Source organism: Perca flavescens, chromosome 4 (assembly GCF_004354835.1).
Source record: "Perca flavescens isolate YP-PL-M2 chromosome 4, PFLA_1.0, whole genome shotgun sequence".
Classification (NCBI taxonomy): Eukaryota; Metazoa; Chordata; class Actinopteri; order Perciformes; family Percidae; genus Perca; species Perca flavescens.
The window spans coordinates 4,146,396-4,160,788 of record NC_041334.1 but is presented as its reverse complement, the minus strand read 5'-3'; the positions used below and the strand labels follow the sequence as shown (position 1 = coordinate 4,160,788).

Sequence of the window (14,393 nt, the reverse complement as noted above, 5' to 3'; positions counted from 1 at the left end):
ATGGGACCATCATTTACAAAATGAGCATCCTGCTGTATTGAAGAAGACTTGAATCTCCTCTGTGTTTTATTAACACAGTTTTGGTTAGAAGTTTTCCAGACACATCCTGCTCTCCATCTCTCTCTCTCTCTCTCTCTCTCTCTCTCTCTCTCTCTCTCTCTCTCTCTCTCTCTCCATCTCTCTCTCTCCGTCTTTCTGCTTCAGATGTTTGCCTGTGCCAAGTCCCTGTTCATCTCTGACCAGGACAAGAGGAAACACTTCTGCCTGTTGCTGCGACTCTTCTTGGGCAACAGACAGGAAGTGGGTTCGTTCCAGAGCCGGATGATCAAAGTCATCTCCAAACCCTCCCAGAAGAGACAGTCCATGAAGAACGCCGACCGTGAGTCACGTTTCTTTTTTTTTGTTTTTTATCATTTATCAAGCAAATTGATTTTATTATTCGAGAGATGCCTTTTTAGGGTCACATTAATATTAGGGATGTAACGATACGTTTCTTTTCACGATTTCAAGCTGACGATACGTTTATTTTTCAGGATTTTCTTAACAGAATGAGCTGAAAAATATTCCTTTATTTATAAAAACAGATGTGTCCTCTAATCAAAAGTGCAACTCAAATTGATCTTAAATAACAAAAATGTAATAATTTGATTTTTTTAAACAAATCTCACATTAAATCTTTATCTCAACCGGTTGAAATCTTTGCACATTGATTTTTAAGCGATTCATGATACATTGTCACATGATTCTGGTGCTCAGTCTCTATTTTACTTCTGTGAACAAACTCAGACACTGGTCTCAGAATTGACTGAGTGATTGATTCGTTAAGTGTCAGGACCAATTTGAGTTTGAGATCTTTTTTTGGGGGGACGTTGTGGCCGGTCCTCACTTTGGGACGGATCTTCGACCCTCAAGTGCCATTTGAGGGTTCAGACTTGGTTTTAAATGGTTTAAATTCAGGTTGTCATTCCCTGTTTGTACTTATACCGACGTAAAGTAATGGATAGTTTAGCTCGTATGTAACCCAGGTGATCTGGGGTTAGGCATTCAGGCATTTACTGTAGTTACGATGGTTAGGGTCAGGGGCACAGGAATGCATTTTGTCAATGAGTGTCCTCACAAGTCTAGAAAGACAAAAGGTGTGCGTGTGTGTCCAACAGGTTGCAAATGAGGCATCAACCAATAAAATGCACATTCCTGCAGTCAAGAAAGGGGACTTTGTCATACTGTGTGTGTGTGTGTGTGTGTGTGTGTGTGTGTTTTTTCCAGTGTGTATCTCATCGTGCTCCAGAGTAGCTTTGTTCAACCGTTTACGCTCGCAGACGGTCAGCACTCGTTACCTCTCAGTGGACAGAGGAGCTTTTATAGCCAGCGCCAGACAGTGGACCGCCTTCACCATCACCCTGGGTATGTGTGTGTGTGTGTGTGTGTGTGTGTGTGTGTGTGTGTGTGTGTGTGTGTGTGTGTGTGTGTGTGTGACTTATGCCACACTGTAAAGGTCATTGTGTGATCAGTCTCTCCATAAATTCCCTTTAGTTTTTACGTACCACGCTACATTCTTATTTTTTGTGCTGTGCACATAATCACACAGTGGTGTTGGCATACGATGTTAATGCAGAACATTTTTCCAACAATACACATATTGCGCGTGAAAAATAAGCTTCTTCGGCTTAAAATTGGCAGCTTGTTTGTTCAGTTCAGCCAAACTCTCTGGCCACCCCCCCTGACGGTGACGTAACAGGCAAGACTCTGCGTCTGTTACGTATGTCGACCCCCCCCGCACAGTTGTAACAGCGGCGAGTATAAAAAGCAGAACACTGGCTGACTGTAGCTCCACTCTGTGCCTCTCACACATAACTTTGGGTAGTGAGACGCGATCAGGAACAAGATTCATTCTTCTTCTGTGGCAGTAAACACTTTTTTGACCCATCCGTCCACCCCGACGTCCCCAAGCCAACTTTTTATTGGATTTTGTTATGCATCAAAAACAAAATGATACATTATATGAAGCAAAGGAACTAAATAATAAGCAATGTACCTATCCAACTGAAAGTGAATTTCTAAAACCATGAAAGATCTTTATTTACTGTCTCTATGTCAATTTTTACAATAATTTATTATAAACCCTGTCATGGACAGGTGACCTGTGTGTACCAGCGTGTACCTCACATCTTACCCAGTGCATACTGGGAAAGACTGCAGATCTTCACTTCCCTGAAACAAATTAGCTGCCAAGAAAATGAATAGATGGGTGGATGCAAACGAGACAATTTCAGACATTTTTGGGTTTTTGTGTTTTTTTCAGGAGCCACTCCTTTCATAAAACATCTTAGTTTCTTCATTTTTCTCAAATATATACAGTATATACATCTGTGGAGTCAACAGTACAGATCCTTTGACGAAGACACTGAAACAGGGATGAACAGTAAACGCGTTACCTTCCAGTCACTAGACGGTGTCTCTCGCCACCCGGCCAGCCGGAATAAATACAGTCAGTGTGCGAGCAACGATTCCCCCAAACGCGTCTGGAAAAGTCTGAAGATCTGAGAGGTTATTTATTTAACACAGTGCCCGGTGTGCACGGACCTCCCACCACCAGAAACCCAAACCTCATTCATTCATCCGTCTGCACGCTCTCCTCTCTACTACACACACACACACATACACACACACTTCTGTTGGTAGAAAAGTAGGCCAAAGTAGGAAAAACTTTTTTAAAGGGAAAAGCTTTGTGTGTGTGTGTGTGTGTGTGTGTGTGTGTGTGTGTGTGTGTGTGTGTGTGTGTGTGTGTGTGTGTGTGTGTGTGTGTGTGTGTGTGTGTGTGTGTGTGTTTAGTGCAGGAGCAGCATGCTGACCGAAGGGACTTTGTGCCGAGCGAGGGCTTCATCTGTTACGGCCGTGTGGTCCAGTTAGTGTGCACTGAGTCTGGAGTCGCTCTGCCACTCATGGTAATACACACACACACACACACACACACACACACACACACACACATGCACAGTAGTTTACTCCGGATTCTATGAGACCATGAGATAACATAACCTTATTTAAAGGATTAAAGAGCATTTTTTGCAAATCTTGCATCTACTTGCAAAAGATAATTATAGATATAAAATGACCTGGCAAAGATGAACTGTCCTCACTGTTATCCAACTATCCTGTTTTGTGCTGTTCTTCTTTTTTTTTAAGTATCAGCATAGGCACCATAAAGTATCGTTTTGGGAAAAAAGCCAAACGATACCCAACCCTCGTTGCTAATACAGAAAACAGAGACAAGTACAGAAACGTGCTAGCCTGGATGCCTGCCGAACTTAGCCCCGCCCACAAAACTTGAGGTCGGGAACTTGGGTCTGGACTTGATCCGTTGTGGAGCAACTATGCTTGAACCAGAGCTGTTCGGGACCAATCAAATTGTCAGGGCGGGCTTTATATGATGATGGACAGATGATCAACAGTAACGTCATCAACCACGTCACCAAGAGCGCTTGGGATGAATTTGTTTACAACAAAGTTGGCTGCCATTGGTTCTGTTATAGAAGATATTGACAGCGCATTCGTTTTAAAAGAGGAACAGAACCGCGATCAAGGCATATGTCGATCAGAAAGATGTTTTTGCTATCCTTATGGGATTTGGCAAAAATTCAATTTATCAGCTGGCCCCGATGGTTGCTCAGCCTGGATGCCAGCCGTCACATCCTCCGTTGCTCTGATTGGTTGTGGGTCTATCCAATTAAGTGCAGAGGCATTTTCTTTCCTGGTTGGGTTGAAACATGCCCCATAATCCCAGCCCAATGGGGCAGTATCAGATTCATATTCTGACTAGAATCTGAGTATCTATGACAACGTCAGGCTAGAAACTTGCTGCAAGATGCACCACACAGCCCAAATGTTTCCAGGGGACACTAAACTACTTATTACTAGATTGTCAATTCAGATAATCTGACAAAATATACACAATTACAACAAGATATCTGCAATAATATAGGACCAAAATGTTGAAATGAATTAGCAGCACTGACAGATTCATATCTGACTTTAATAACATCAGAAACCACAAACCATGGCCACAACAAGCGTGTGCATAACTTTTTAGTTTCCCGTGTAGCACTTGCGGCACATTTCTGTATCTGTTGTTTTCATTTTGATTCTGTTGAGCTCTCAGACCATCGGGACAAGGGGGCGATTGTTTAGGACGAATCTGCGTCAGGTTTTAGTCCTTTTTTGAAGAGAAATCCTGTCTGTGTAGTGCAGTGTTTCTCAAATGGGGGTACGTGTACCCGTAGGGGTACTTTGGAGGACTGCAGGGGCTACGTGAGGTGTTTAACTAAATGTTTCATAGTTACAAGGCTGTTGTCCAGAACATTGTTCCGCTTTATTTAGACTTTTTTTTTCCTACCAAAAATGTGACATTTGTCAGTAACACTTTACCTGAAGGTGTCGACATAATCTTGACATGACACTGTCATGAATGTGTCATAAATGTTTATGACTTCTGTCATTAAATGTCATTCGTTTTTTGTCATAACAAGTTGACACTGTTTGAGTTGTCTTGATTATAACAACTTGACATTAATCAAAGTGACATAACCAGAAGTTGTCTTGGTTATGACAAGTTGACATTAAATTTGTTTGGGATGTCTTTGTCATGACAAGTTGACATTAACCAGGATGCCATTACCAGAAGATGTATTTGTCATGACAACTTGACATAATGTCATCCTCTTTAATTGTCTTAATAAGGACATTCCAAAGAAATGTATTGTCAAGTTGTCATGACAAATGCATCTTCTGGTTATGTCACTTTGATTAATCTCAAGTTGTCATAATCAAGACAACCCAAACAATGTCAACTTGTCACGACAAAAACCGAATGACACTTTTTTTTACACGTTTATGACTTGTTTATAACGTTTATGACACGTTCATGACAGTGTCATGTCATGATTATGTCGATACCTTCAAGTAAAGTGTTACCCATTTGTGTCACCTTCTTTGGATTTATTCTTGCCTAAACTTCCTTCTACTTTTTTCTTCCTTTTTTTCGAAGTTATGTCACTGTTTTTGAGGTTTTTGATACTACTTTCGACCTATTCATGCCTTACTTCCTTCCTTCCTTCTTTCAGTTACAAGGCTGTTGTTTAGTAAATCTGTCGCTGACAGCGCTGTACTGTTCCTCTTTATATAGACTTTTTTTTCTACCAAAACTGATTCTTGCTGGTCAGGGGGTATGGCTTAAAGAAACAATTCATAAAGGGGTACATTATAAAAAAAAGTTTGAGAACCGCTTGTGTAGTGCTACGATGGTGCAGGGTGGGGTCGATCCTTCTTCCAAAAAGTAATAAAAGTAGCTGTGTCATCAAAGAGGAGCCCCATACCAAGAGAGAAAGAGAGTGAAGCTTTCTGGTCTGATTATACACAGCGTTAAGGACCAATCACCACTCTGACCCTCTATGTCTTACAGATGTGTGCCTGTGCAGCTGTTACATAACCCGCTAATCCCCAAAAACGTTGTTATTGCTGAGCGTGACCTCCACTTTAAGTTAAACTTAGACCGCTTAGCAGAAGCCTTCGCAATCCGCTGACTCCTTCTCCTCCTCACCTGCTGTCATAACAAGCTCCTCGGCTGCACGCTACACCTCCGTGTGTTTTTGAGGTCGAGGCCTTTTTTCGCTGCACGCATTGCTGCGTCAGCAGTGGTGAAAAGACTTATATGCTACTTCATATAGAGGTTTAGATATCCTGCGTGCGGTGCAGTAAAGGGTGTGTTTGAATGAGTTAATACTTAGGATCTGGGCTCAAGGTCTGGAGATACCAGAAGTGATTTGGCGTGAAACCTCCAGCGATGTGCAGACCATAGGTGCTGATTTATGTTTTCCTCCGTGGGTGCTCACGGGTGCACGCCCTTTAAAAAAAAATAAAAGAGTAGTCAAAAAAATTTAGCATTTCAGAACCTTAGGAAATGGACAGCGGACGACACGAATATCAGTTTTCATCAGACTCACCCTGGGTCGGGTTAATTAAGTCGCCAAAATACCCCCGCGAATCAAATCCCCTACTTCACCGTTGAGCCACTAAACCTGTATCTCTGTAACCTGTGTCTCTCTCGCTCTCTCTCGTTTCTCAGAGGGTCATTTTTTTATGCTTTGTCAATGCAGTTATTGACTAATCTCCAAGAAATGTCTGAGCACATCGCTGGTAAACACAAGATCTAAAGTGGTGCTTTTTGCATGATTCTTTGTAAACTCCGTTACCCAGATCTCTGTTGATTTAATCATGTTTGTCAAGTGAGATTATTGATCTGGTCTGGTTCGCGTCTGCAGGTGATCCGTAAGGTCAACAAGCAGCACGCCATCTTGGACGTGGACGAGCCGGTCTCTCAGCTCCACAAGTGCGCCTTCCAGTTCCGAGACGACCCACACTCCTACCTGTGTTTATCCAACGACGCCATCATACAGCACCAGGTCACCCTCCCTCACTCGCCCCCCTCTTTATCTTCACTCCCTCCTTCTCTGTCTCCCTCTGCCCTCTCTCGCTCTTATCTTTTCAGTTTTTCCTCTCCAAACAAATCTTCCATCCTTACTTTCCCTTATCTCTCCACTCCTTCCTTTTTTGTCTTCCCTTCCCTCTCTTCCTCCCTCCGTTTCTTCCTTTCCTTCCCTTCCCTCCAGGCCCCGTCCAGCGGCAGAGACTCGGGCAGAGTGGTGCTGAACGATGGGTCCTGCTGGACCATCATCGGAGTGGAAGCGGTGGAATTCACCTTTAATCAGGGTCCCGCCTGCATCCAGACACCAGTTACTCCTTTTCCTGTTCTGACCGGGTTAGAGGTGAGTTGGGCAGGTGCCAGGACTTAGACCTGCAACCCCTCTCCAGTGGCTATATTACAAAAATAATGTGGAAGTAAATAACGGATATTTCTTTTTCTTTTTGTTTATCATTGTTGTGGGCCAAAGTCATTCTTACAATGTACATAACATTTAAAGGTCCAATGTGTGTGAATTTCTCCCATCTAGCGTTGAGATCATATATCGCAATCAACTCTCTCGCCACGCAGTTCACAGTACGTATTACAGCTACGGTAGCCTTCACGCTTTTTTCTGCTCTTTTCAATATTCATTTTATTTTTCTGGCCGAAGAAGACGAAGACTCCTGTTCCTAAAATTTGGATTTTGAATACATGTGGTCCTCCATGTTTCCTTCTTCAAACTTGCCGGGGCCGGGGAAGCTACGATTAGCAGCATTAGCAGCACCTGGGAGTTTATCACGTGACAGTGAAAGCGCGAAAGGCGGAGCAGTATATCCTGTATGTCCCTTACCGGCTAACGTATTTAATAGTGCAACATATTTTAGTACTGTAAAACGTGAATGTATTGTTAAATTTAAATAATTTTCAATTTTAAAAAAACTCAATAAAAGAGCCTTTCTTTTATGTCATTTTTCAGTTTTTCAACAATCAGTTAATGAATCGGTTAGGAACCGGAATCGTTTTAAAAGTACCGGTTCGGCATCGGAATCGTAAAAATCCAAACGGTACCCAACCCTAGCAAAGACTGACATCCAGTAGATAATCTGTCACCATCATTACCTTTGTTTGTTTAATCAAAGGTACTTCATCACCATGTGGTAATGTGAGCAGTTGGAAAGCAAAACGTGTGTGTGTGTGTGTGTGTGTGTGTGTGCGTGTGCGTGTGCGTGTGTGTGTGTGTGTGTATTCCTGCAGGTGAATGGTGGAGGACACGTTGCCATGTTGGAGATCCAGGGAGACAACCTCAGCCCTCATCTTAAAGTGTGGTTCGGAAACAGCGAGGCTGAGACAATGTTCAAGTGAGTTAACAGGAGACAGGAAGACAGAGTGTGAGAGGAGATTTATTAAGTTGAGCAGATGGTTAAGAAGTGACAATAACTCAGGAGCACCCCAATTTGAGCGTGTGCAAGTGACATGTAACAAAGATTTAACACAGCTTTCAACAAAACATTACCAGAGTCACGTTGGCTGTTAAAGTGGAATCCCAGAAGAATCCTAGACGTGATGAGGGGGAGACAGGGGCTGTGTCTCAAACCGCCTACTTGCACACTTCAAACACTTAGTTTTAAGTATATAGTGTAGATAACGCAAAAAGTCAGTGTAGTGAAAGTACCCGGATGACCCTCTAAAAACATTCAAGAAGTTCAGCGTGGAACGATGGACACTACTCGCACTAAACGGGCGCCATCTTGACTACAAAGCGGAAGGGGAGGGACCAGGGACGTGGGCAAGTTTATATTGCACGCTCCACGCCCTCGACCGACAGCTGATTGGACGAACGCGTCACGTGGGTCTGGCTGCTCCCGAATTTCAAAACCGACCATAATGGCGGCTCGTTCGGAATACGATCTCGTATTTTACGAAAATAGTTCACCGAAACGTGTTTCTGAAAACACTTTAAGCGAGAAATAGGCCATACAGTTGCTGAATCTGCCTGTTTTTTTGATCGACAAAGGTCAGTTTAAAAGATTTTCGTCAGATTTTGAGAGCCAGCGAGCCGAGCGACCGCTACTCATTTGAATACATTTTGGGCGGGCTGGAAAATCCCGTTCATGTGTGTTGCGTTCGTCGCGTTTTTCATTTCCGGTAAATGTTTTAACATAAGTGTTCCTTTTGGGACAATACTAACCATCGAAAGTGGGCACTACGGCAGTAAGAGGTCAGTGCACATTAGCAGTGTTCTGACGGAAGTATGCGGAATGAGACACAGCCAGGTTCATACGGAGCTAACGGAGCTTTTATGTGACGTACAGCAACAGATATAAAGCTCGTCAATCATCAAGCAGACCCTGATAGGATTCATTTGGGAACTGTATGTGTGTTTCTGGTTTCGGTAAACACGACTTCTTCTGAAAAAAATCCCCCAGAAAGCAAACATGAGCCAAAGAAATCTAAACCGGTCTATTAACAAGCGTGCAAGTGCAGTATTACCTGCAGACACTCGGGCCAACAGTTGTCATTATACTTTTATTGGTCGTCTGTTGTCTGGTTGCTTTTTATAGCTGGTGGAAAATACTTTGCTGGGAAAACACTTTGTGTCCGACTATTTAACACGTCTCGCTCCAGATCTGACAGAAGATGATTATTCTTTTGATGAACAAAAACCTGTAGTTGTTAAAAAAAAAACTTGTGAAACATTATATGCATTCTTTTTTGTCTGTTTGAGTTTTTACCTACAGTCATGGAAGAAGAAGTACTCGGATTCTTTAAGGAAGTCATGTAAATAATACTCCATGATGAGTAAAAGTCCTGCGTTTAATATCCTCCTTAAGTACAAGTGAGTTTTCTTGCTGTGTAGTGAATATAGACTTTAAAGGAATAAACTTTAAAGTGTTGAATTTGAGAATGGAATTCGCTGTTTTTTTACCTGTGTATGACAGCGACTGCGTGAGTAGCTTCTGTGTAGGTGGATTTTTGCTTTCACAATCAGTTTGGGGGCCCCACTTCTTTTATTTATGACTGTTTGCTCTCATGCTGCTTTACAACAGAGGCTCCAGGTGTAGAGCGGAGCAGCACGGAGGGCAAATTAAAGTTTTCGTCTTTTTTTAAGTGAGAGCGCTCACGTCTGTGAAGCAGGCTGCTCATAAACGTTCGTTTTATGACAAATTAAGTAGCACTTCCACACCAAATATTATGTTACCAAGCAGGTTGAACCCAAATTATATTTCATTTGACCCAGAATTTGAAAGCAGTTATTTTGTTTGTTGAGGAATTTCAATAAAGAACAACAGACCTGCAGCATGTCGTCCAGCAGAGGTCTGTCGTTTTAGGAAAATATGTCTGGCTTTCAGTTAGGGATGACCTCGCCAGTAAGGTTGATGTATAACTCACGAAATGTAACAATATGTCAAAAATGTATCCACTCATTCGGAAAGGGAAAGCTGCTTAGCTTAGCACAAAGACTGCTAACAGGGAAACAGCTATCCAAACGTTGTAAAATCTGTCTTTCTGCAAGTTCTCTGACACATTCTATCTTGTTTGTTTAATCCCAACTATAGCCATCTGTAAAAAGCTAGCTTTCACACTCATTTCCAGTCTTATAGTCCACTAGCAATTTCTAGTCTTCCATCCATTTTTTTTGGGCTTCATTTAATAAACATAAAAACCAATGACGATTCAAATGTTTCAGCGTCTTTATTCTCTTTCAAAGAGTTTTATTATTTTGATTCCAGACACTATCTTTAGCCTGGAATTACTTCAAGTCACGACTTGACTTGGTATTCCAGGCAATGTCGACAAATTTCTATTTAGCTAGCGGCCACCATTAATCTTATACTAGCAATTTCTAGTCTGACATTTTTTGGGCTTCATTTAATAAACATAACCTGTAGTAGTACACAATCGTATGTGTATTGTTTTGATTACAATGTGTGGAATTGTGTGTTGACCTATTTATGTCTATTTCTATTTCTCACCATTAAAACTGTAACTGTATAGCATCAAAACCATTGTTGTTTCTGTGTGTGTGTTCAAAAACTGTAATGGGAGTAAAACCATCTTTGTTTGTTCCGGGGGTTACTTGTTTGTTCCAGGGTACTTTCACGGGTAAAAGGTTGTGAAAGGTTGCCTGGAACGCAGCATGAATCTCCTCATTTGTTCGGGACTCTGGACATTGTTGGGGAAAGAAGGTGGGCAGTTTTCCCAAACAAGTTTGACTAAAAATATTCTCGACAGTTATGACATTCAACTTACTGAACTTTCCTACTGAACTTACCTGCATTCATCCGTTTAAGAGTCAGGAGCCAAGCCTTGACCTGAGAAGCATAAAGGGGCTTATGTTATATTCAAAAGTCACCGAGAGAAACTCGGCTCGGCTTCCAGGGAACAATCCTCTCTCTAACTCTTGTGCTGGGGGGGGTCAGTAAGTTAGCACCTTGACATTCAGGCGTCTCTTATGACGCATCCCGGATCAAAACGACCTCTCTGACGTCAGAGTCCACCTCAGACCCCACACCTAAAGTGCTGAGGCATCGTAAGTCAGGGTCTCTGGCTAGGAGCGGCTCGCCCACCAGCTTCTGCAAATATCCCTCCCGTCAGCAGCGGCTCGGCAGCGTAGAGGAAAGCCGTATTTATTTAACACAGTCATCCACAATGTGCTGTTTGTACGAAGAGCTGCAGCCAATTAGGAACACGATCCCCCGCTGCCATGCGAGCCAGAGGTGTAGTGTCGGTTTTTTGAAATACATATACACATATATATATATATAAAGAGCATTAGAGAGAATAGCTGGCAACCTTTTTTTGTACTAGACTTACACAGTGTGTGGGAGTTTCCTGCAACTTTTGACCTACTCATCCCCCACCAGTCTCATCTTAAGTTCTGATGTCCACATTGTTAAACATTGTCTCGTCCGTTTGTGTAACCCTCATATTGTCCTCGTGTCAAATCTGACCCGATTTCAAAGTTTCTATATCATAAATTTGGGGTACTTTTAACCTAAATTGACCCAAAATAACATGGATGTTTCCATAAGACGCTTTTCACAAAGGAAATTAAGGATCAGATCTCTATTTTTATAGAATTTTGGGTGTTGTATTCAATTTTATATCGTTATCCTGACTAAACTTTGACAGATCTGTGATTATCCATTACCTTCATTCCTCTGATCTTAACCATTAGTCAAAATCATCATCATAATTTCAGCTTTTTTCTAACACAAAAGTTAGAAAATTTCATAAAAATGAGGTTCATTGACCATGAATTCCAAAAAATAAGTGTAAAACTAATGCAAATAACTAGGTCTAGTGGTGAATATACTTATTAATGTTAATGGCAAAAATGTTGAAATAAGCGACAAAAACACCCAGGAGGACAACACAAGGGTTAAAATAAACAAAAAAAACGTATTTTTGCTGCTGAGCTGGTAGTGAACGGTGGATGTATCAGCTGAAAACATTTACCTGATGAGAGCGGTGGGAGTCAACCAAAACAATGAAATGAAAGACATAAAGCTCTCTAGCGCTGCAGTCAGGTGATGATTCTATGAAATATATTGATCAGCGTAGTTTTCATAACTGTACTTACTTGATTCAGAACATTTTTGTTTAACCGTTTCCTCTGGTCTTTAAAGTCGAAACCACCAGTTTCACCCCTGGAACAGCCAGTGAGTGTGTTGAGTCAGGCCCACAGGAAGTGCGCCGGGCTTTGAGGCAAATTGAACATAGCGGCCAAAACAGTTGAATTACACCTCCCGGCACGTCATGTGATGCCCTCTGGCTCAGAGAGAGTTTTTTTACATAGACTTACATGGAGAAAGAGACGTGTGTAATAACGTCACAACCCCCGCGAAATAACTAGTCTCACTATCAGACTTTGATCCATTCGCTCAAATAACATTTGGAAAGTCTAGAAGAGCCACACAGTTAAATAATGAATGGATGGTAGAGGTCTATAGTGCGCCTGCTTTATGGGCTGCATAGTGCGGAAGCAGCTGTGATTTTTCGGGTCATTTTTGGCTCCATGATGGCTTCAAACGCCACTAAGCAACACTCATAGGAATGACCAGGGCTCCAGCTCGATCACTGTATCCAGGTCTTGTTATACATCCATGGCACTGAAGTGAAAAATAAGAAATACTTCAACTGTAGGATGCTGATGGCTGCCATTGTAACATTTACGTTGTCCGGTTGAAACTGAAGGATCTGTTTTCCTGGTCGACCCAGCACCACCACATTTTTATTACATCTTGTTTTTTTCCTCCCAGGTCTCCCAAATCTCTGCTCTGCGTCGTCCCCGACGTCTCCGCGTTCAGCGACGGCTGGCGCTGTCTGCGGCGCGTCATCACCGTCCCTCTGTGTCTCATCCGATCGGACGGCCTGATCTATCGCACGGCCTTCAGCTTCACCTACACCCCCGAGCTCCAGCCGCCGCCGGCGTCCATCCGGGGGGCGTCAGGAGGAGGGAAAAGAGAGGGAGGGATGGAGGGGGACGAGCACGACGACAGCCTGTTAGAGACCATCCACCAGGAGTTCACCAGAGCCAACTTCCACCTCTTCATGCAGAGTTAGCTCATTGAGTCCTGAGCAAAAAGTCTGATTTGAAGCAAGAAACGGTTTTTGGATGAACGCTGGTCTCGTGTCAATGAACTGTGTGCAACTTTTGCCCCATTCTGAACTACCGGAATATCAAGGTTTATTTATTGTCACGGATAGGGTTGCACAATGAAATTCAGTTGTAGTCCCTTTATGTTACACAATTAAAATAAAAACAAACAGAACTGTGTTCCTTTTTGTGCATATTTTGAATTTGCATCAGGAAAAATCCGAGCATGTGTTCAAAGTAGAGCTGATCGCTCCTCCACTCAATATCGCTCCGTGTCTTAGTCTCGCGTTGCCAGATCTACTCCATCTCCACGCGCTGTGGAGAAAGGCCCAGACTCAGCGACTGTGGCTCTGCAAAATATTCCTGGGAAGGAACTTGTTTTGGAGAAAGCAAAGCCTGACATCCGTCGTGTGAGCCACGCCGAAATGTACTTTGTTGAGCCAGACTACTCCGAGCTCAACTAAGACTTCACTCCGCTACTGCTCGAATCCCTCACCACTCGCTACAAATAAAAGAAATAAAGCTGTGTTGTTTTATTTATCAGACGAATGGCGCCCATCCTCCCTTCACGCCAAGAACTCGGATACAGAGATGGGCTCGGGCAACCTTCAAACTAATGGTGTGAACTACACTGGAGCGAAATTGGAGCGGGTTGGAGCGGGAGATTAGGCCCAGAGCCTCCAACATTATGAAAATCGTCTGCATCCAAAATCCTCGAGCTTCCCGCTTGTTCCATCTCTGCTCCAATAAACCCTATAAAGATTGACTCCCTGAAGAAGGCTTGTATGCCGAAACACATCGGAGTACTTTAAGTTTTATGATGATCAAGCCATAAATAAAGTGCCTTGGAGTTTCCTTATTGGTTTCTACATTATGATTATCCCATCCAAAGAGCACCTCAAGCTAACTTTTTGAGTCCTGGAAGCGCTCCGCTACAGACATTTGATAAACCCTATAAAGAGTTCCAGAGAGCTATAGTGTGATCAAGGATGTTGTTTCTGAAGAATGGACACGCGAGCTGAAGGCTGAGTGCTGTGAGAGAAAGCAGCAGCTTCCCATTTTATCCAAAGTGACTTATAATTGCTATATATGTCAGAGGTTGCACACCTCTGGAGCAACTAGAGGTTAAGTGTCTTGCTCAGGGACACATTGGTTGATGTATCCGAGTGGGAATCAAACCCTGGTCTCCCACACCAAAGGTATGTGTCATATCCAGTGCGCCATCACCACCCCCCCACCATTTTATCCTCTGAGAAACAGCGGTCAACTCAATATTCTGTGAAAAGATTGTGTGTGTGTGTGTGTGTGTGTGTGTGTGTGTGTGTGTGTGTG

At 42.8% G+C, this 14,393-nt stretch overlaps 1 protein-coding gene across 1 annotated transcript in view; it reads left to right on the top strand.

Annotated features, from left to right (window-relative positions):
• Positions 1-13,155, top strand: part of rbpjl (recombination signal binding protein for immunoglobulin kappa J region-like) — a 33,805-nt gene extending 20,650 nt beyond the window's left edge. The window contains exons 7-13 of the mRNA XM_028576226.1: positions 205-379; positions 1,267-1,404; positions 2,833-2,945; positions 6,318-6,458; positions 6,666-6,821; positions 7,715-7,818; positions 12,724-13,155. Of these exons, the coding sequence (XP_028432027.1) occupies positions 205-379; positions 1,267-1,404; positions 2,833-2,945; positions 6,318-6,458; positions 6,666-6,821; positions 7,715-7,818; positions 12,724-13,027 (1,131 nt within the window). The 3' untranslated portion in view covers positions 13,028-13,155. The remainder of the gene's footprint in view (positions 1-204; positions 380-1,266; positions 1,405-2,832; positions 2,946-6,317; positions 6,459-6,665; positions 6,822-7,714; positions 7,819-12,723) is intronic.
• The last annotated feature ends 1,238 nt before the right edge of the window (positions 13,156-14,393 follow it).